The sequence below is a fragment of the Pocillopora damicornis genome, chromosome 11 (genome assembly GCF_964200805.1).
Source record: "Pocillopora damicornis chromosome 11, jaPocDami1.2, whole genome shotgun sequence".
Lineage (NCBI taxonomy): Eukaryota > Metazoa > Cnidaria > Anthozoa > Scleractinia > Pocilloporidae > Pocillopora > Pocillopora damicornis.
Genome location: NC_142680.1, coordinates 10,485,360 through 10,508,195, shown reverse-complemented (window position 1 = coordinate 10,508,195; position 22,836 = coordinate 10,485,360). Strand labels below are relative to the sequence as shown.

Below are 22,836 nucleotides of genomic sequence, written 5' to 3'. Positions count from 1 at the left end.
CAAAGTCACCAACCCTTTTGACCGTCGTTATCATCTCTAAGATAGTAAAAACAAGAATAAATCGTGTTTTCTCTCATGGTCATCTTAAAAGTTAATTTTCCAAGATAAATATATGTTTCCAAAATAACAGAATATTATCGCCAACATTAGTTCTACGACCCTAGTTTTCAATTGATTGATCCTGGATTGCTTTGACTTTGTTTAACCTCGCTCTGTGATTAATCTAGAAAACTCACGCCACTATTTCAACCAATCAAATGCAAAATAAAATCGTTTTCTCGCGCTTCAAGCAGGTTGCCTGCGGTTTTCACTTGTAGCTTCATTGGTTAGCGATGGTTAATAATTAACCTTTGTTCCAATAGGAAGTTGCAGTCACTTTGGTGTCGGTTTTTCGACACTCGATAGAAAAAAACAATAGGCTATTCGTGTCAAGTAAACAACTAAACAAGCTTAAAATAACCACAAAAAAAGATGTATTGCCACTGAAACTTGCCTCCCCGCAGTATAACAGCGACTTGTCTTGACTGAAACAGTACAAATGGAACAAATTACGTTGTTCTATCGGTTGTTTTCTCTATGTGTAACAAATATCGCTACTATACGTCTGGGAAATTTTCCTATAACGAGCGGGTTTGTACTTCTCTCACACTAGAGACCCAACTGTGCCCACAATGCAAGCTAAATTTGAACAGATTAATCTCTGTTATAAGTTAATTTGGTTCTCTCAAATGAGTTCATAACTTAAATCAACCACCGCAAAGGGTTTCTAAAGTTTCCGTGGCCAATTTATATTATCATTTCAATTAATAAAACCAAATTTCATGTACCTTGTAATACCCATCCATGGAGTATGTGAAGAGACATGTTTAGAACCTTAAAGTAATTTCATGTAAGAGCAAGGACAAAAGACACCATTATAGACAACTCGGTCCAATGGAGCTTGATGTAGATTATGGAGCTCTTCAAATTAGCATCTTATCAATACAAAGCAAAACATTTAGTACGTACATTACGCGGTTACACACTGTGCAGGTTTTGTCAATAGCTCAAGTTGCGAATTTAAAACTCATTTCGGAAAAAAAGATCGCAACAAACTTTCGTTCTTTTTTTCCAGTAGCCTCACGAACGGGTCTCTTTATTTTATGTTGGCCTTCAAAGTTCCATTCAGTTGTTGGATATGTGGAAGAAACGTTTGGTAGTACTGATCTTAGCCAAATGGAACCTTTCTTTGTGAACAAGGATGATATTGAAAGTGCAACCAGTAAAAGGTGGTTTAGGCCTTAACACGGTGAGTAAGTTGCACTGAGGAAGTAGTTTAAGAGCGGAAATGTGTGTTAAACATACCGACTGCAATCGCCAATCGTTTATAATTCATCCTTAATTGCAACCGAGGCGACACGATTGAAGTTGATGAATTCTACAAGCGAAATATAACCTTCAGGATGTTGATAGTTAACATGCCTGCAGTGTACATATTCTATATTTTCAAGAGGAACATACCTAAGATAAAGTTAGCCGGAAGTTCCCTTCTACTCAACCTTTAAAATATTAACAAACCATCAAATATGCTATGGACACTACACGCAAGGACGTTTGAATTATGCTCCATAAAAAGTTTGCCATACAAAAATCCTCCGGCGGAACCTCTTCATACAGCTGATAAAATATGAATTCGAATGTCAGGTTCAGCTTCTAAAACAATCAAAATAGAGGAAAGATTACTGCGATAGGTGTTCAGTTCACTTGCTGTAACGACTGCTAGCGGTAAGAACGCTATTTTGAAAGCAGGAGACTCTTAAATATTCATCATTCATCACTCACAGTACAGCACAATAAAACATTATAACTAGATATTCTCTTTTGAAGCGGCATCAGGGTACTTTTCTTTCCATTTAACCACGTCGTGGAGGTATTGTTCGTTCGCTTTTAGGCTTTCCATAAAGAATACCTCCTTTTCATTGGCCGACATTTCCTTCCATTTTTCACCCAATTTCCTCGTACGCTCAATCACAGACGAAGCGTTCACAATATCTGTGTTTTTCTGCACGAAAAGCAGAAAGGAAGATGGAGGCTTCTTTGGGTATCCTAGGAGTTCTTGCCTTGAATTTGCGAGTTGTCGTAATTTTAGACCTTGTAATTTCTCCAGAAGAACTCGCCTCTCGGTGTTCAGTCCTTTCCACAAATTCATGACTTCCCGTTTGTATTCCTCTTTCAAAACGTCGTGTCTATGTTTTAATTCCGCTTTCTCAGCACTCGAAAGAGTCTTCCATTTCATGGACAAATGTGTCAAAATTTCAGTGGGATTTTTTCCTGAAGCAACATCGCCTTGAACTTTGGAATAATTCTCTGACACAAATAAACCAAACAGTCCTGGAGGTTTGCTTGGAAGCTCTGGAAGCAAACCACCAACAGTCGCTTCTTCTTTTGTACATGCTCTCCTTTTACTTTCAAACGTAGTTTTGCTCTTGCTTGGCATTGCGTTAAGTATTTTGTCCGAATATTTATCGACAGCGAAACGTCTCGTGCCACGAGATATCCACCGAATAGCAACCGATGGATTTTTTGTCATAACCAAATTTACTGCCGAGTGGTTATAACTGATGAATGTACGAACCAATATCGCTCTAGCGGTGACTAACTGTCGAATGGACCACCTTTCTGGTGCTTTACTTGTAAAACAGCGAGTTAAACTCATTTTAAGCTTAACTGAAACTTGTGTGCGAATATTTAGCTCATGCAATGAAATAGTCAGGCATTATTGCGTCAATTTTCAAACAGACCAGCTAATTATGCGAATCAGTATACAGTTTTTTTACATAATTATTGCACTAGGAGGTTTATCTTTATTGTTATTTAATGACTTACTAGCCTCAAAACATTCTTTATCAGTATTCTATATTCTGATCTTATTTCTTTGTGAATACGAAGAACCTACGAGGGATTAGTCTTTTCAATCTTTTTAACATGTTCTTGCTATGGGGAACTACGTTTTTCCGAAATTGCGTCTAATTCCAACTTTTACACAGAAATTATTGTTTTGTTTCTGGCCATTATGCCTATCATCGCCTCCAGGCAAGTAAAATCTTTTCAAGATTTTCAGATCACCAAATCAGGCATACAATTTGAATACTGAACTTGTTACGTGTTGTTACCTCTCGTCTAGCGAGATGGCAACCAATACAAAGTTATCCCTGAAAATTCGTTAACCGATCTAAATCGGCGTCATCTCTATCATCTGATTAAACAACCGATCTGAGGACTAGAGGTAAAAGTCGATAATCCATGGCATTTTAGCTACACTCCTAGACACAGTTTTTGATACAATTACTATCTCCCCCTCCCTGCCCCTCTCAATGTTGGTCTACAAGATGGAATAGGAACAAGGGTAATTATTGAACAAACTTGGAAGGGGGAAAGGGGTGAAAAAATATTATATATATATTATATATAATATATAACTTTTTATTTTATTATATTCTAGAGAAGTTTTCCACTAATTATGGGAGTGCGGTTTCAATGAACTTCAAAGTCAGGCAAAATTACGTCCTCTACATTTTATGTGTGAGGACAACTCCTGACAACCAACGGTACCAAGATAAGCTTTGGGTGGAAAAATACCACTGTGGATTTTGTACTTGGCAAGCTTGCGCTTTTTAAAGGATAACCACACTTAGATCATAATTTTCCTTCATTGTTCAATTTTCAAAGTTCTCTCCATGTTATTTAATCATTTGAGTAGTGTTTTAAGAGTAGAATAGAATGGTCTTCAAACTTCTTCCATCCAACTTAATTGCTCAGGGCCACAATTTGACCGGTGAAATAGTTTTAAGTCGCGCCTGTTCCGCCGGTGGTAATCCGCTGAAAAACTTGATCCCTGTCAAAAGTTCGATGTCACGAACTCTAGCCGTATTTTCAAGAAGATACTTGGAAGACGATTCATACTGCAAAGAGTAAGAAACGGAAATACGTTTCACAACAATAGAAGAACATTAAAATGAAATAGAAAAGGGTAAAAAAGAAACAATTCCTATACACGAGCTCCTTGTAGAGATAAATAATTTATTTTAATACCACGATGGATTTTCGACCTACATGTAAATGTAGCTACTAATTCAGCATTTTAAGGAAAACTTCTGGATGGTTGGATTCAATGAATTGGATTCCAATTCATTGGGCCCTTGGGTGACCTGCGCAGAACTAGAGAAGCTGGTTCTCTTGGATCATCTTCTCTCGCCAGCCGTTAACAGAACAAAGTATTTGAAAATCAAGTAAACAAGGAACTGGGAATGAATGACTGACAACCTGTATTGAAATCAAGGCGGACAAAAGCTATTGCACCACGCTTACCTTGAAACAGGGAAGCTTGGGCAAGTGAGGTAATACAAAAGAAATGACGTCAAGTCTTCCTTCACATCCGGGCACTTTGTAATACGGCTTCTTACTGGTGTCACACCGCATGATGATTTTATAGTAATGAGTAGGTATGGCCACTGAACTGGTGTCATTTTTGAGCCACCTTTGAAATAAAAACGGAAAGCGTAAAAAAAGATCATTTGGTTTTAACAACTGAGTTAATAATGTAAATTTGACACTGCAAAGAGTTTCAAAGCGGACGTTTCGAGCCTTAACTCTTGTCAGAGAATCGCTCTGACGAAAGGCAAACGCTCGATACGTCAGCTTTGAAACTCCTGATAGTGGCCGATTTACATGTATTTTATCAACTTAGTTGATAAAACCAAATCATTTTGTTAGACTCTCCGACAGACGCAGCCGCACAGTTTCGTTAGAAACCTACCCCCCCACCCCCCCTATCAGTATCGATTACTTGACGAAGTTTCTTCACTTACTAAGACATCCGACGTGGACCGTGGTACACGCCCCACCGCGTTATAAAGATAACTTTAGTTTGAGTACTAACCTTGTTATGCTCTCATCTTCATCTCGGAGTCCATCGGCATTCTCGTCGAATATTGAACCACTTATGACGTAAACATGTGAATAGTTTGCTGCAAGATCCCGGACCATATCTTCAGCCTTCAACCAAATACCTGACGAATACATGTACGATAAAATGTTAGCTGGATTTCGCAGAATGTTGAAAAACAACCACAGACAAGGATAAAATCAAACCATCAACACCTTTTAGTCAAAAACAAAATATGTTTTTTTCCGTCTCGTCCGGAACATCGCACGAAGAAAAAGGGCGACACTTACAAGGAATCGAACTCTAGAGCTTCGGACTCCGCTGTTTGATGTTGATCCTCAGCTACTGAGAACGTTCATCTTTCTCTATTTAATATGCAATCTCAAAATCAATAATCATTCAATTTACTCTTGTGACGTTCTTGAAATTGCTGATCCTGGTGTTAAGGATCCAAGGTGTGTAATGCATTGTTTCGTTCCATTATAGTCTATAGTGTAATGTGTATCGTATCTTTGGGTATAAATGTTTTTTTTTTTTTTTTTTTTTTACCCTTACCTGCGTTGAATCCATGGTATTGTGGTGCTATGTTAGATAAAAGATATGTATCCATCCATGCCTCATCATTTTCATTAGAAGAGTCAAAGTCACCATTCGGCGCCATGTGTCCGCGGTCAACACCCGAATACTTGTAGTGTTTGCAGAGCGAGGCCTGAGAATCGGTAAGGCGAGTATCTTTTCGGAAACAATCTCTTCGGGTTCCTGACTGTGAGGCTTTCTGGGTAAAAGAGAACATATAGCAACCTGTGAGACCCACACAAATTTCAGAGGGTTTCTTGTCCGTTGATAATCTCTGAGATGTCGCAATGACACTGTCACTGCCAGTGACGCGATTAAAAGGCTGTAGGCAGATAAGAGCTCTATCACACATCCTCCTAATGCGATAACGTTTTCATGGCGGTTCCCAAATGTTTACTAATTACCTTCTCATCAAACTGAATGATCCTGGTTTTACGTACCTCTCCATCAAGTCTATAGGCCACCCATAAAGGTAAACGTAGAGAAGTGCTATAGCCTGTCACAAAACCCTTCTGCGCTAGAATACAACCCTCTCGACCAGCTCCACCCTCAGGTACTCCCCACGGGAGGTGTGTCGCCTGAAATTCAGATACTAGGATAAAAAAAAACAAACAAACATACATAAAACAGAACAAAAAACGAAAATAATATCAATGATAATTATAATAGTTCCTTATGAGAAAATAACTCGACTGTGGGCGTTTCCTTGTGGATGAAATGTTAGTGTAGTTTACGACTAAGTCTAAGTCTAAGACTAAAATCTCCTTTCAGCAAAAACATTAAGAAGAGGAGGCTACGTGGCCGAAGAATGTGAGCGATGTAGACTTGTAATCCGAAGGACCTTAATGCCACAAGTCCAGCTCTTCTTTCTTAAAGGCAGTTTCGATTTAAAGTCTCTCAGCTCTTTAAAAAAAGACCTAACTGGTTTGCCTTATGCCGATTTAAAAGTTACTTCTGCTTATTATAAAACCGTTCTTTTGGTATAAGTAACCACGTTATCTGCAGCAAATTTTGCAATGGATGGCAAAAAGTAAATTTCAATTTGTTGTCTTCAAGAATTTTAGACTAATATTGAAAGTAAACTATCGCAAATGTTTAAATTACTTCTTTTTTCATAAAAAGTTGTAGTCAAAATGGTCTGCGCAAAGTCTCTAAAAGATGCAAACAAGTACGTATAACCAAAAATATGTCTTTACTCTCTTGGTCTGACATGTCTAGCTTCTTGTCACTTAGAATAACTTCTGCTCTTTTATCCTATTCAACAAACAAAGAGAAAAAAGGAAATTACCACAGGAACGTGAATTGCTCCTCCCAAAAATTGTATTCAGTTTACCACATGTACTAACAGGCCTTAATTCATGTTATGCTTCTCGCAATTACCACTACACTTTGCATAAAATCATTATCTCAGTTTAAGCTTTGACCAGATAAAATTAACAGATCAGCATCAAATTCAAATGTAAAAGCGAATTTATGGTGACATTGATGAATTGAAAAATTCAGATGAATCACCATTTAATAAAACGAGAGATATCCACTTTAAAAGGATAAACAGGTAGGAACCCTTGAAACGAATTAGCTATACATTTTCTACTCCTCCCCCTATTTTTGCTCTTTTGATGTACTCTAAAATTCATTGGACAAATAAGTTCTTCAGAACAGATGAGTGTAATACCTTCTAGAAAAATCGGTGAGTCATTCGCTACTGATCATACTTCTCAAGTTATAAACTGCATTTAATTGCAGTTATATTGAAATAGAATGCGATTGCAGTTATACTGCAACCGCATTCTATTGCAACTATAGGAAAAAAAAAACAGCATTTCACCACTTACACAAAATTTACAAATGCACTGACTGCAGTTGTCAAAACCTGCAGGTTTTCGGCAGATGTCAGTTCTCATTAACTTTCCGTCGGACTCAGTCTCAAGGACATCAATATCGACACTTGGATCCAGTAGATGCCGCAAGCTACCAGGTGTTCCATCGTTCGGGGCTGGCTTGAGCCCGAGTATATCTGAGAACGAATAGAGACTGATTTTTTTAGAAATAGAATGTAAAGACTTCCTTCTAGGAACCAATTTCGTTCTATTTTGCTGCAAATTTTAGTACGTCTCCTCGCTCGAGTCTCCACGATCAAGCATCGCTTCAAAGCGAGCCGTGATTCAGAGAGTAACTCAAAGGACAGTGGAGGATTTTGCCGTGGCTCGCTCAAACCTCAGCAGAGTGTGAAAAAGCAGCATCGGTTTCCTAGAAAAACCGTGTTATTCAACGAGGTGTTGTAAGAGGGGGGGAGGGGGGGGTATTTAGACTTTCTAGAGGCGCCAGGAGTAAACAGTGATCTACATTCCTTCACCTTTTGAGATCAATTCCCGACTTCATTTCTCAGTTAGTCGAGGAGAAATTTATTGTCATTTTGAAGCCAATTCTCGACTTCATTTCTCAGTAAGCCGAGGAGAAAACGTAGCCAAGATTTAATTGCGAGATTAAAACGGACACCGTGTCGCTTTTTTAACGAAAATTCTTTTGTAAACGCCCATTTTGCCGTCTTCTATATCCTGACGTCATTAACCATTTCACGTATTTCGTGATTGTACAAAAGTAGTACTTTCTGGATATTTCTAGAACATTCTACCGGGTTATATAATTATGATGTAACTCTACAAGAATAGTTTCGTTGTAAGCTTCTGGAAAGTTCTAGAATACTTTGTAATTATATTTATTATATCACCCCTTCGAACTCGCTCGCGCAATCCCATAGAAAACTACAGTGAAAGCTGACGTGTGTAGGGCCGGACAGGCTGATCAGAGCTGGAAGCTGCGCATCTCGATAGGTAGCCTATATTCTACTTTAAAAAAGTTGATCTCTCGACCACTGACAATTCGCCAACTAGTGCACTAACGGATTACCGCGATCAGAGGTCAAACGAATTTAGCAAACGGCAACCAAAAACTCGCCAAACAACGTTTGAGCAAACAAAAAGCTTAGACCGAACTCTAGTGAGGTAACCTTGATAAGGCGAGTTGGCTTTAGCTTGACGTGTTAAGACATCTAAGTGCTTGAAAACGAAAAGCAAATTACCTGCCATCATGCCGTAAAGTTCCGTACTGAGGAAATGATCTACTACTTCTCCTTTCTTGAAAGCGGGACCATGAGCTACAAATAGAGTCTGGAAACAAAGAAAAAAATGATGATGTATCACTTTTGCCGTATTATGATTGGCAATAATGCGTAAGTCGGCTGTGGATGGTCGATCGAAATTGACCAATCAACAGACAAACTTTCGGCTCCACCTTTTAATTTTGTCCCACAAACTAATGTCAAAAACATCGGCAGCGTTGATGATATTTAGCATTATTATACATATGTAACTTTTTTTAAGGCACAAACGAAAAAATATCCTAAGTGTACCACTGGAAGGGAAGGCAGCCAAAGGACAAAATGAGACTATAATTAACGACATGCTTGAGAAGTAAATTACATATGCAGCCGGGTTTAAATTCAAAGTTAAGGATTTTGTGTATCGTTTAATATTGTTGATACCCGCATGTTAGGATCTATGTTGTCGTAGCCATGATCTCCACCATTACAGAACCAGATCCCACGAGTGGAGCTGGAAAGAACAAATCAAATAAAACAAATCAAAACTGAGAAATAAACAAATGATTAAAGGTGGTTGGTTTCTAAAGGATCTATGCTGCTGAGGGTAATTATCACTGATAATAACCCCCAGTTGGGGGGGTAATATCACTGATAATAACCCCCAGCTGCATAGATTCTTTAGAAACCGACCCCCTTTATTCATTTTTATCAACTAGGTTCATAATGTTAATTGGCTACTTCAAAGAAATTCTAAAGCTGACGTTTTGATCGTCAGCCTCTACTCTCTAGCTCTGACGGAGGGCTAACGCTCGAGACGTCAGCTTTGAAACTCTTTACGACGGCCAGTTTACATTTTCAACTCATTTCATAAAACCAAATTATCCTAACTTGATTAAATCACCTTTTTCGGACAAAAACGGTTTCACCGATCTCGAGCCATGAACTCTACCGCATTTGAGTGACTTATCTCCCTCCATGAGGCGTTTCCACACGTGTATCTTTGTTAGAAATAATTAGTACAAATGGGTATTAATGATCATTACATGACGCACTGCACTCACTTGAATCCTACAAGCCAGCCGTCTTCCGGAATTAGGATAATTCGTCCAATCCTCCTGAAAGATAGCGAATTAGAGACGCCTTCAAGAACGCAAAATGTCTAAAACAATTACTGGAATGCAGTCAATTTAGATGATTATCCGACACAGGCACTGGCAGCTGCTGGTTATTTCATTAATTGCGTGGTCAATCTCCTTTCTCTCACACGCACAGAACGCAAAACTCAATTGCTAAAAGTGCTTCTCACCCCCAACCCTTAAATCCAAGAAACCAGTATCAGATACGACTCTCCCGGCAGCAGATTTGGCAAAAAGCAAAGTATTTTACGACCAAAAAACGTCAAGGCTAATTCTTCAAATGCTATGATTTTCGGTGAAAGGCACTTCAATTCATTCCTTATTTCATCCTCTTTTTTCATCTTGTAAAGGTTTGGTACTTCTTATTTCTAAGTCCGAAGTACCAGCCACTTAATCGCCGAAGACTAAAATTCCAGTCCACTTGTTCGTCGAATTCTTAAGTATTCGTTCGTCGTCCGATAGTGTAGTTATTGCACCTATAGGGCCCTCATTCACTATTAGCTACACTAATACTCTTCCTTCTTCAACTTTCCGATGGATTTAAAGTGAAGTTATTAAAAAACCGAGAACTTTATTATGTAAGTTAGCACCTATTGTGCTTCTTTTTATTTCGGCCTCACATCTCATCCAAGATTATGCCGTTACATTGAACTAACAACAAGCGTAAGTAAAATGAAAACAAAAAGACGAAAAGATCAAATGCATTTGAGACTTAAGTTATCATTAATTAAAGAAAACTTGTGGAAACTGAACAATAAACCTCACGTTTACCTGTTATCAGAGTAGTGAAGCCGCTTGGGAAGGTTCTCTTTTAAAAACACGCGAAAGTGTGGATTCTTACACTAAAAACCAACATTTATAAATACGTCAAGGATTAAGTTAAGTTACAACAAACTTCTTCAGAGGCACAAAGAAAGTTGGGCATACTTCACAAGAGAAGAAAAACCCTTTCCAGTTTTGGAAAAGATGACAACAATAACCGAAATATGAGTGTAAATCACATACGCATTAATCGCATTTACGCATTAATCCACAGGGACTGGCAATATAACTTGTCAATTCACAGGTGGCCCGAGCGTACTATGTAAGATTTCACGGTTTTAGGCAGAAACATGTGTATAGCCTAATGTAGCACAAGCCGAATTTCCGCAGTACAAAATCTATCCCTGTATCCATAGGTATTATATCACTATTCCATTCATTGAATCCCGCAGTAAGGCCGGCTCGTAATGAGGCTAACGACAACGCGAAGCCAGAATGAAAAAACGGAGGGCCCCTCGAGCCGACACAGAAGAATTTGGAAACTTTTGTCGCTCGAACAATCGTATTCAGGGAATATCGACGTCAATGAACTCAATAGCGATTCAATACCAATGGACGGGGATAGATTCCATAGCGAGTAAATTTTGGCTTGTACTGCTCCAGCTAATGCACATATTCAGCCTTTCGGATATTCATGTTTATGACTTTGAAATCACGGAATCACATACAGTATGCTTGGGTCGCCTATGGTCGAATGCAATAAATAAATACTTCTTCATTATTTAAATAATGTATAAAAATATGAAGTTTGCTCAGTTGAAAATTTATTTTGTAGAGTTTGCAAAGATGAAAAACAACTTACTTGTAAACGAGCCACAATTTCTTCCGCTGAAACTGAAAGAAAAATAGCCCAATGTACAAAATAAACGTTCTAACACTTCTCGCTCTCTCTTTTTGATAAAGAATCGTGCTCTATTTTTTTTTTCGTTTTATTGTAAATCGAAATCCTTTTGTTGGCCTGAAAGCATCAGTTGAATGTTTTGGTACAGACTTTAGTCAACCATCTTCAGGAAAGTGAATTTCATAATCATCCAAGACAGGTACGAACACTTATTAAACATTCTCCGTCAAAAAAAAATCATCTATTCTAAAGACGGGCGTTAGCCTTCGCCGAGGGTGTATCTTACCCCTCCCTCCCTTCCCTGCTGAACGCGTTTACATACCTCCCGGTTTCGGATTCATTGTTATGAATGCCCCTCCGTACCACTGAGGGGAATATACATCATCGAGAGTTACATTGTACTGAAAGAAAGTTCAAAACGTTGTTTGTTAAGGCGTAGGTCCTCGTGTTAAATTCTTGAATGATCAAATTTACTGGCACAAACGAGTCCGATATTTTAGATATTTTAGATATTTTAGATAGAAAGTCCAGAACTACTCTGCTCATGACTTTAAAAAAAATCCACGACTGAAACATATTCGTCAAAAAAAGCCGAAAATTTTATGCAAACGAAAGATTCCGAAAAATTTCCGACAAGCTGAAAAAACAAACAACAACAATAACATCAATTCGATTTTTTCCAGCTGGGCTCCGCATTAGAAACTGTTACGTCGCGTATTCGCTGCCATCTAATTATCGTACATATTTTGCTTTCAAGTTCAGCATGGGGATGGTAGACATAATAACTTTAAAAAAAACCACGAAAATTCACGTGATTCAAAATGACGACACAGAAAATTCTGCTTTCATTTTGGATCTTCTTCCTACTGACTTTAAAATCGACTACAGACGCTGCCGTTTGGAAAAATATTGCCTCAGCAAACACGCAGCACATGCAAAACTAGAGAGTTCAGTTCACAAGAAGTGGCTTAACATCCCAGTCTCATTGGTAATCTATTGTTTGGTTGTCAAAAAAAATCATTATATAATTCACAGGGGATAAAAAATTGTTTGGTATGGGGAGCATACGTCGGCTCTAAAGATGACAGTTCTTGGTAATTTTTTTCCAGTTTACACTCTGTCAATAAAAAAAAACTTGCAACTACTTACTGCGTCTGTATAAACGATTCGCTGGCAACTTTTTGGAGCGATACCTAACAAAACATATTCAAATATTTGTTTAAAGTTCGTATCTCCAAGAAACAACAAATACCAAGTAAAGAAGGCGCCATACGTTTACTGATAACGGAAACAGAGACGGAGTTCTAGCAAAAGCGACTTTTCTCTCCTCAGTTTCGAAGCGTGGTAGATACCCTTACCATTTCTGTACTGAAATGGTGAGAATTAGGGAGTTACCCCCTATGGGGTCAGAGGGCGGGGTACCGAAAGTTGGGCCCATCCATGTACCAAAGGTGATTTGAGATTTAAAGCACGGGCGCTGACTTTAAGGTAACCCAATCACACCAGAAAGCTTAACTGGATAATCCAATTATCGTACCGTGATCTCCAACAAGGATCATGTTTACTTTGTCCTGCATGGATCGATCCTTTAGCCCCTTCCACAGTCTTCCAATCATATCGTCCACTCTTTTGTACTGCGCATTGGTCTATAAAAATGTAGAAGGAAAAGTAGGAAAACTCCACTTATCTCCAGAAATGCGCGAAGTAACTCTAAAGTTAGAATTGACAAAATTTCTTCAAACCAAGTGAATGTTGACGGATTAAACACTTTTGGCGAATTTAGTCAAATTCGTCAGAGCGAAATCAGCTCGGCGGATTTGACGACGAGTTTTCGCCATTTTCGTTTCTGCATACATTTCTGGACGTATCTTTAAAACTTTACATAGGAAAAAAAAACAATTGGCAAAGGTCATGTACACCTTTTGGGTACGAGGGAGGGAACGGCCCTTTATATATATATATATATAAATAAGATAGGCTTGCCTTTCGAATGTCAGCTCTATCCTTCAGAGATCCCCCCTTCCCTCCTGTTTGGGTTTTGAGTCTTTGTATTAGCTAGGGCGGACAAAAAAGCTGTCGCGACCCAATATTCAGTCATGATGTCAAATTTTGCTAACTCTCAGATTAAGTTTCCACTTCATCCCTCCATCCGTCCCTAGACAACCCAATTTTTTTCGCCTTTTTGTTTTCAACATTGTAAAGTGGGAAGAGAGGCTCAAGGAAATAATATAAGATCAGGAAGAAATAATTCTCTCCCATTTTATCTCGACAAAAAAGAATGAAGAATGTTGGCATCCAATCTTTTAACAATGATGATGAGAAACTTTCCTTTCTAGACCGTCCGCTTAAGTGTACCTCGTAATTTAGGTGGGACAGCAAAGCGTCAAACTTACCTTCTTTGAGTTTGGTCCTGCGCGATGCTCAGTGTAATCAGGTTGATGGAAATACAGAGTTATGAACGAGGGCCGCCTGGGCAACAAATGACCAAAGTTAGTGCATTTAAGTAAAAATGGATTTTTAGCAGCCTACAACTAATATTCTCAAAGAACGCATTGTTTATGACATCAAAAATGGTCGGCAGACGGCATAGAAAAACTCAGAGAATATACTCTCAGGACAAATGTAAGGTCACAGCTCTACTGATTTTCCGAGATGGAAATACCAACTTTTTCCTCCTAAACTCTCAAAATCAGCCCTGCACGAATTCGGCGTCGCAACGTTTTGTCATTACATCACCAGGAGCAAAAGTTAATTCGAACCTTACATTCCTCGAGAAAACATTAATCTTAACTGTAGATTGAAGAAATGCAAAATGGTTTCCGTGTTTACATAGCCTGGTGTAAACACGCGGGAGGTTGGGAGAACACGAGATAAGCGTAGGAAACCACGACGCGAAGTAGATTAGCAATAACTAATGAAAGAAATGACTAAGAAATAATAGAATGAAAGAAATAACTAATGAAAAACCGTGTTTACATACGCTCATGTAAAATGGTTTTATGGCCAATCAGAGCGCGCGTACTATTTGAATTATTTTATAAAAAACAATACATCCATACACAGAAACCTCCATCTACATCAAATCAGAGGAAAATCTTGCAAACAGGAGTTTAAGTAGAACAAAACTAAGATATATCCTTAAAGACAAATTAATAATGACAAGAACAGTGTGCGTATTTGTTACCGTTTGCCTTCATTGTTGGTATTATCTGCGGTACAGTGGGATGGCAGATCCAACCAGCTAAGAACTTTATCCACACGAGCTTCAAACGGATGAGTCCTTATAAAAAAAATAAAACCAGTTAAAGCACAGGTTAGGTGTGAAAATATCTCTGCAAATTTTCTTCTCCCTTTTTCCTTTGGTCTCTTCCTTTACGTAAACGTTTTGCTTCGTTGTTCCTAGTTTTCCTATTGTTGTTTTCTACTTGTTGTTTAGGTTTGTTTCGTTTTTCTAGAACACGTATATAACTCATGACAAGCGTGTATTTAAGATGTTTTAATCTGTAGAAATTGAGAAAAGTAAGTAAAATGAAGTGAATGCAAAAACTGAAAACAAAAGAAGGCAGCAGCAATTATTTATTCCCCTGCGGCTGAGGGTGGAGGATTTTGGGGGAGCCGCATGGTCTCGTCAACAAAGTCAAAAGAGGGACTATAGAAAATCGACAGAAAATTAACTGCTAATGAAATGGGAGGGGGGAGGGGGGGGAGGGGGGGTTCAAAGCCTTATGACGGCTCAGGTAAATTTTATCGGGACACAATCAACATCCTCCAAATCCCTGTCCCCCCCTCCTCCCCCCCCCCCAAAAAAAGGCGATAAGTAGAGACTTGCCCCCAATGGTTCTTACATCCATTTTTGTCTTATGATCGCAAATTCAGCGTTCATCATATTGAAAGCACAATCGGCACATCATTTATCTCAGACAACTGTTCACACAAAACTCCTCCTCTCTATGATAAAATACTTACTGATTGTAGGCATATGTGAAGTTGGGTAATATTCCTAAAAGGAAAATTAGCGGCGTCAAATTAACAAATATATTTGGTGTGTCTGTTTAGTAATAGATCACAGATGACGTTAAAATGTGGACAGAATAAAAAAGTGGCACAAAAACGCGCAGCCGAGTTTGTCAGTAATGTTGTTACCATAATTTGACCTCTGCCGTGATCTGTTACTGTGCAGACCCACGGAAAAAGGGAATGTATTTTTTTAATGATAACAAAAAGAAATACTTGTTGATGGAGACGTCATGTATATGTCTGTTCTACCATAGATCACAAGCAAGAACCAATGAGTGCGTCATTCATTCAGTTTATCATAAAATTCCCTACAGACACATCTTACCTTCAATAGGAACGTCAGACCCGACCCAGAAGTAACACGCAGACACAAGACCTTGCTTAATGGCGGTCACCCACAACTATAAATGAGAGATAGGAGACGTTCAACCTTCCAACTGATTGATCTCTTTTGTTTACTGTTGGTGTTGTTGTAACTCTGCTTGGCCTTCCTCAATTTTTTTTTTCTCTTGGTTTTCTTATTGAGTGATTTAACAGATGCTTCGTTTGATTGACTGTCTGTAGACAAGCGAAGTAGTCGTAAGTTGGCGAGCAAGCAGTCATTGGAGATGCTTGCTAGACGCTCACAAAGGTGCACAAATTACCCAAGGGCTAAGTGGCATCCAAAGTCAGACCTCAGTCCAATTTCATAATTACGCTGCAGTAAGGAGTATGGCTACTCCCCTTCCCCACCTCAGCATTACAGCAGGCTCTCCGGAAGTTTGATGGCACTATTTACACTCCTGAGTGGAAAGAGGTATTATGAGCCGGAAAAGACCCGAACTTCATACTTTTGAAGCAATGGATAGACTGAGTATCACGTCATCGCATATCCCGTGGATAAAACAGAGCGGACATTTGATCGTGATAAGGTCATGCCCAATAAAACGGCTCAATGACCCAACCCAGTTTGGATCCAAACGCTCTACACATCAAAGCCCAGTTGTTCAAAAGGGCGAATAGCACTATCCAACGGATGAACCGCTATCCAACGTGCTGTGCTATCCTGAGTATACAATGTATCCAGTGAATAGAGTTATCCACCCTTCGATCAACCGGGGTCTGGCCATTAGGCAAAAAGGTGAAAAATTTATAATGGAACAAGTCTCAAAAGAGGGGAGGATCTTTATACCAAGATGATAAGAAACTAACTGGCGGGGTTGTTCAAGCAAAGAAAATACCAACAAGCGTCTCAGCCACGAAAGGACAGGGAAGGGGGCCTGTTGAAATCATCAGTCCTATCACTCTCCCTGACACAGCATTACTGCAGACTCTTTGAAAACTGCGCTGTTAAATTTTGTTTCTTGTGAACAACAATACCCCCAACTATTCAAGCAAGCTACTCACTGGTTCGCCTTTCCACCATTTGGGATCAGATTTCGTCGGTCCTCTAATTCCGAAGTTGTCATTTAGTTTTTCGTCTCTGAAATTGTTAGCCACAATACCAGTGTGCGAGGGAAAAAGACCCTAGTGATGGAATAAAACATAGGAAAAAACAGTCACGATCGATTTCATTAAAATTAGAAAAAAATGTTCCAATTGATGTGTAAGGTAATAGCCTGTTTCAGACGTTCAGTTAGTGAAACGAAACACGGATAGTAAATGTTGCGATAGTAGCGGAGGAGTGAAAAAACCGAGGGAGGCTTGGGTCGGGTCCAAACCTTTTCCCTTCCCGCCTTTTTCGCTCCACCACTATTATCGTCCTCCTAATTTAACCATTACGTTCCGTAAGTGCATGCTCACCGTTATCATGGAATAGTGGTTAGGAAAGGTCTTTGTGGGAAATTGAGGAAGGAGGAATTTTGCTCGAACTCCATTGCTAGCTGTCGATGAGACAAGTGAAAATTAATAACAAATCGTAGTTACTGTTTGCTTTCGTGATCAAATCGTTATTGTTTTTGAGTATCAAATATATAATCATTACTCTAAAAGTAAGCAACTTGTCTGTCCTCTAAAGATTGCTGTGCGTGTAAGCTTCTCTCCGAAATGATATCACTGAAATTTGAAGCCACCGCTTAGAGTCAAATTGTGCTCATGGCTGTCTGCCCGTCGGCCAGACCACTGAGGTCTACTGAGTGGACTTCATGGTTCCTCTCTGCTCACCCTTTTTACTTTCTAGCCTTTAGATGGCTTGATAAATAGATTTTTGCGAGTTCTCTGTCTGTCTGTCTGTCTGTCTAAGAGGGGGTTGTTTTAGACACGCCCCTAAGTAACGTTTTGTCAGGTGACGAATGACTTGGTAACTTGCGTTTATAATTGTATGTCTAACTGTCCGTCTGTCTGTTCGTCTGTCTGTCTGTCCGTCTGTATGTCTGCTCGTCTATTTTTCCGTCCGTCTATTTGTTCGTCGGTCCATCGGTCGGCCCTTCCGTCCGTCCGTCCGTCGGTCCGTCTGTTCATCTCTCCGTCAAACTGTAACTGTATGTCAGTCTGCTTACAGGACTGCTGAATACTTCTTTAATTTGGATCACTGATAAACGTTCAGAATGGAAGCAGATTTTTCTTACCAAGATAATCGATGTTAGGGGTTAGATTTCTCCCAAGAAAGTCTGGTCGAAATCCATCCATTGAGATAATAATCAGGGGATCTGATGAGCTGTCCATAATAAATTATGAAAACATAGTAAATATAATAAAGTTAATAGCTTCACGGCTTCCTCAGATGACCTCTCTTAAAGTACATAAACGACATCATGTGCCATGAAAGGAATAGTCAAATAAGCATTTTATTCTTTCTCCAAATTCTCGAAATTGTATGTTGTTTTTTAAGGAAGATGTAAAGATATAACTACTTCCTAAAGCCCGGCAACACTCTAAAGATGATTTAATACACTAATCTCTGTCAATTTGATCGTTATTGAGAATCAAGAGCTCATTTCGCTTCAAAATTGACGCACGGGAAATTGGTAATTATTTTCTCCGATAGTAACGATTTACCATGTAACTTCATTACTCGAGGGCAGATGCAAATCCCGGCCAAATTAATTGCTGATGTTTGCCAATTTTTCACGCTAATCCTCCCGCTTTTGACATACAAATGGGCTAGTATCTGGTTTAACCATACCACACGCTTGCTCAAAATATCCCTTGACATTCAGTATTTCGTGTGTTTTTTTGTTTTTTTTTATTCAACCCAGTCTTACCATTCCTCCTGTCCTCCTATAGGTGATTTGCTGACTAAAACGAAGACAAGAAGAGACCGTAGATAAGAAAAACTTTACATCATAACAACAGAAGTCCCACCTTGTTCTTTCTCCCGGAAAAAATACTGTACCGTTAAGGCTCAGACGCAGGCGTTATGCGCCGATCAATTCGAAGCTTCAACATCCTTCCCCCCACCCCAGGCACCCACGGGAATTTGACTGTCGTCTGTGCTTGGGAGTGGAGAGTTTGAACCTTTCCTGGGTGGGGTGGAGTCTTTCCAGAGGAATACAAGGGTATTTTTTTCAAATATGGAGGTGTTTAAGGTAAAGAGCTCACAAGAAAACGTCTAAAGGTCTAGGTTTTAATGCTTGGTCAATGAGTAGAAATTCACGGTCGGCTGATTTAGTCTTATATCAAAATACGTTCAAACACCAGCAGACCACAAAAAGATTAAAAAATAGATAAATAAATACAAAATAAATCACAAGGACTTTAAGCTTACCTTTGGATTTCTTTGAGCGTACTTTAACGAGAAACACCACGAGTAATATAATTATTAACAAAATGACTAAAATTGCTCCCTACAAGAAATGGAAGTATGTAAATTTGTTGGCTTCATAAGATAATAAACAAATTTCCACAAGAGTTAACGATTGAAATACACAATGTGATAAACGTACCGCAACTAAAGCCAATCGCCTTTTGCTCAAGCCAAAGTATTTCTTTTCCTGAAAAGCAACGACTGAATCCTCAGGCATGTCTTTTTCAAAGGTTGGTCAGGATGTCGTTAAATTAGAGGAAAATCTTGATGCTCTTGAAACTTTATCACATGGGTCCGCCACCTGTTTAGCACGGTATCTTGTTTGGGTTTCTTTAACAGACACAACCTGCTATCACACCATCTGCAGCCGCTTATAGAAAAAAGTTGTTGAAAACTGCTGTATGATTCCATAACCTCCTTTCAAAAGTTTACGCAAAAATTCTTTATCTGCTAGGTTCTGAGATTCCAAAATGTAAAGTTATCAAATCTTCCTCACATGGTTTTTGTATGGCTTCCAATTGAGATCTTACAAGAAGCGAAATTACAGTGTACAGTCCACCGTAAGGATTTCAACAATTTTGTCACGAGCGTCCGACGAAAGAAAAAATCCGAGTACTTTATAAAGAATTGGAACCAAGACCTTTTGACTTCACGGTTCGATACTCTACAACTGAACTAGGGAACTCGTTAAGGAGCTAAGCTATGTAGCGGAGCGGGCAGTGCGCCAAACGTGGCCCCTTTAAAAATAAGTATGGGGTATATATATAACCCATTAAGTTGAGCAAATTTGTGGGTGAAATATTAATAATGACAATAAGTGCGCCATGTGCGCTTCATCGAAGCCTGTATTAACATGCGTGAGCAAGGTGAAGAATCAAAGTGCTCTGTGAGCAAACTCGTGAATTGACACATGATTTTTTAGATTATGTTTAATGTTATCTGGTTTAGGGAATTTTGTGGTTGATTGTCATATCTAGAGTACGAGCAGTAGTTCAGTGTTCGCTAATGTAGCAGAGAAACAAAGTAACGTTGGGATAAGAAGGCATTACAATTGAAATGATCATGCTATTACATTTGACAAGGTGGATGATGTCATGTGTTTTAAACGTCTATCATTTTTGTTTCTGGTTCAAAAGAAAAGGTTGGAAGTAAATGTGGGTGAAAAGTGAAATTTACTGTCTTTCGTTGTAAATATTAGAAAATCAAGGCAATACTGTCTTAATGAAAACATTAACGATTCCCTCTTTATCAAATGAGACAAACGGGAACGAGTTTTGAGTGATATAACTAAGCCAAGCCTGCCACCGTCATTTTGGATCTCCGCCTGGGTAGATTTAGGTCACGTGCTAGGCAACGTATGATCAATAACAAGATAGAATTTCATTTCAGGCCTATTTATCAATTTTGTGGTGTGTAACTTTCGCATTTTAGTACGTTGTTTGTATGTTGAATCTTCAAATTGTCTTGAAACTTAAAAGAAAATTGTTCTTTAAAAATTCACTGAAAATCGGTAGCTAAAATTGTTTGTTTGGGTGTTATCTGATTTTCGTGTTAACTTGTTATTTCGTCAGTCGCCGGCATCTTTTGTTGCTTCTCACAGGAAAAACACACGCGACGAAACGTAATGATCAATTTTGTCCTCAATCTCACGCTATAACAGAAAAAGCTTTTGAACATCTGTAAACTCCGAGCGCTTCGCAGTAAGTGATATTTTCAATGAATCTTCGGATTGTTTTCAAGTTCAAGGACTGTAAATTACAATTTTATGAAAAACGAAGGTTGTTCTGTTATTTCAGTGTGAATCCTTGCATGCCTGCCAGTCGCTGGCGCCGCTTGTTGAAACTAAAACGAAAAAAAAAACTCTTTTAAGATTATCATTGGCTTCTTTTTCACCCCACCACTATTCTTAGCAACAAAGGTCGCCATTTCGTCTGTTTATTGCTCGCCAAAAACTATAAAATGCACTTAAAAGCCTAAAATCTAAAAAAAGTTTACAGGAATCGACCAATCGAGCGAGCGAGCGAGCGAATGCTATTCCCCACATCGTATCTATAACTCGCTCTTGCGCATGCGCACAATTCACGAGTTAAAAAGTAATGCCAGTCAAGTGAGGCCGAAATTCACTGATCGGAAGCGAATGTGAAGGGAGACTAGTTCGGGCCTCTGCTTCTACTTTATATTTGGCCAAAATGGTTTGGCTGAATCTTTATGTTAAATGACAAGGATTCTGCATACTGCAAAGTCGCGAAGCTGTTATACCCCGTTTTAAGTAATGCTAATCTTGGAGTGTTTTTCCTTGCTTTAGTTTTGTTTTGTCTGTCTGTCTGTTTTTTGTTTTTTGTTTTTTTTTTCCGAAGTCATGGTCGCCTTCGCTTTCAAAGGACGAACTACATACAAACACTTGCTAAATTTAAACTGTTCACTTGTTTGACTCACTGAAGAAAACACAAATTAATAGCATTGATTCAAGTTAAACTACATGATGCAGTTGCGTGACGCAGACGAAGCGAACAATGTTAGGCACGAACGATTTCACGGAATGCAACAGTCATGAATCATTCGCGATCCTGTCCTTGTAGCAACTACAGATTACATGGACACTGAACTCAACCTTCTCAGCATGCTTTGAAGAACGAGAAAGAACACAGAAGGATGTATTTTTCCATTGGCGGCTGCCGAGGTAAAGTTTCCGCACAGCCCTATACTATTGTAAAACAAATCTGTTTTCCCAACGGAAATGTATTGTTTTTGTCATTGTTTCCTCTGTTCAAGAACTGAATGCATAATGTAGGATGGGGCTGTGCGGAAATTTTACCGCTGCCGATGGTGTAATAGGCGGCCCTACCGAAACCAAAACACGAGAACCTGCTCGCAGGCTAAATATACGGCGATTAGTGGTCTCGCAAGCGGTTGTAGACCGCCGGAAACCGGTGCTGCATGAAACCCCAGGAGTTGACAATACTTAATTGCAACTGCTCTCCAACAAACAATTATAAACTATTCATATTCACGCAGCATTTGCTTCTATAAATGCAAAAGCATTCGAGAAGAACGAACGCACACTTCAGAGTAATATGCGAATTTAGACACTGCAACTTACCGATGATCCGCCGTCTACCTTCACCTTATATTTTCGCTCATCGTCTTCCAGCTCGGTGATTAATTCTATTTTACCCTCACCCATGGTTTCACAAAAAGCTTTCTGAACAATTTGCGAGTGAATCAGTATTTATGCACACTATCGGAAGTGTTTACGGTCCCGCGGGAACACACATCACAACCAAAGGTCTGATCGTCATGTTTGCTTCTCTAGGAGAAGAAGGGGGGTGGGGGTCAGGCTCGGTTTAGGAAACATTAAGATCTTTCTGCATTTTACAACTTTACAATGAACAAGAGAGAAGACTCACATTATTCACATTAAAGCGAGCCAATGCTAAATAATGTTACAAATCATTTAAAAGATCTTACAAGCTGAACGTTTTCGCATTCCCGACCCCTGCTAATATTTTGCTCCCTGATAATTATTAACTAAAGCTCAATGAAGTGTTCCATTTCAGGTACGGCAGGTGACACGAAAGCAAAACACGTGTTCTTCTGTCATTCAAGTTTCGTTAACTCTTTTGTCTACAAAAAGAGGCACCAGGGTATGGGGAAATCATGGGGCAGATCCTGGGGGGCCAGACGCCTAGAACA

The 22,836-nt window shown here is 39.1% G+C and overlaps 2 protein-coding genes across 2 annotated transcripts; both read right to left on the bottom strand.

Annotated features, from left to right (window-relative positions):
- Window positions 1-1,245: 1,245 nt before the first annotated feature.
- On the bottom strand, window positions 1,246-2,776 carry LOC113665026 (HMG box-containing protein 5-like). Its single transcript, XM_027180680.2, has one exon. It carries the CDS (start codon window positions 2,693-2,695, stop codon window positions 1,847-1,849), a length of 849 nt encoding a protein of 282 aa, XP_027036481.2. The 5' UTR covers window positions 2,696-2,776; the 3' UTR covers window positions 1,246-1,846.
- Window positions 2,777-3,439: 663 nt separating this feature from the next.
- LOC113665029 (venom phosphodiesterase) lies at window positions 3,440-22,456 on the bottom strand. Its single transcript, XM_089187966.1, has 26 exons — window positions 22,244-22,456; window positions 19,283-19,330; window positions 19,105-19,183; window positions 18,602-18,635; window positions 17,966-18,054; window positions 17,202-17,281; window positions 16,806-16,925; window positions 15,745-15,820; window positions 15,369-15,402; window positions 14,587-14,682; window positions 13,796-13,871; window positions 12,940-13,048; window positions 12,552-12,595; window positions 11,725-11,803; window positions 11,364-11,395; window positions 10,511-10,581; window positions 9,665-9,718; window positions 9,045-9,114; window positions 8,583-8,670; window positions 7,336-7,517; window positions 6,697-6,754; window positions 5,941-6,092; window positions 5,480-5,699; window positions 4,919-5,048; window positions 4,348-4,516; window positions 3,440-3,941 (listed from the first exon to the last, which is right to left on the bottom strand). The coding sequence occupies exons 1-26, from the start codon at window positions 22,325-22,327 to the stop codon at window positions 3,795-3,797; spliced, it is 2,421 nt and encodes an 806-aa protein (XP_089044092.1). The 5' UTR covers window positions 22,328-22,456; the 3' UTR covers window positions 3,440-3,794.
- Window positions 22,457-22,836: the final 380 nt, after the last annotated feature.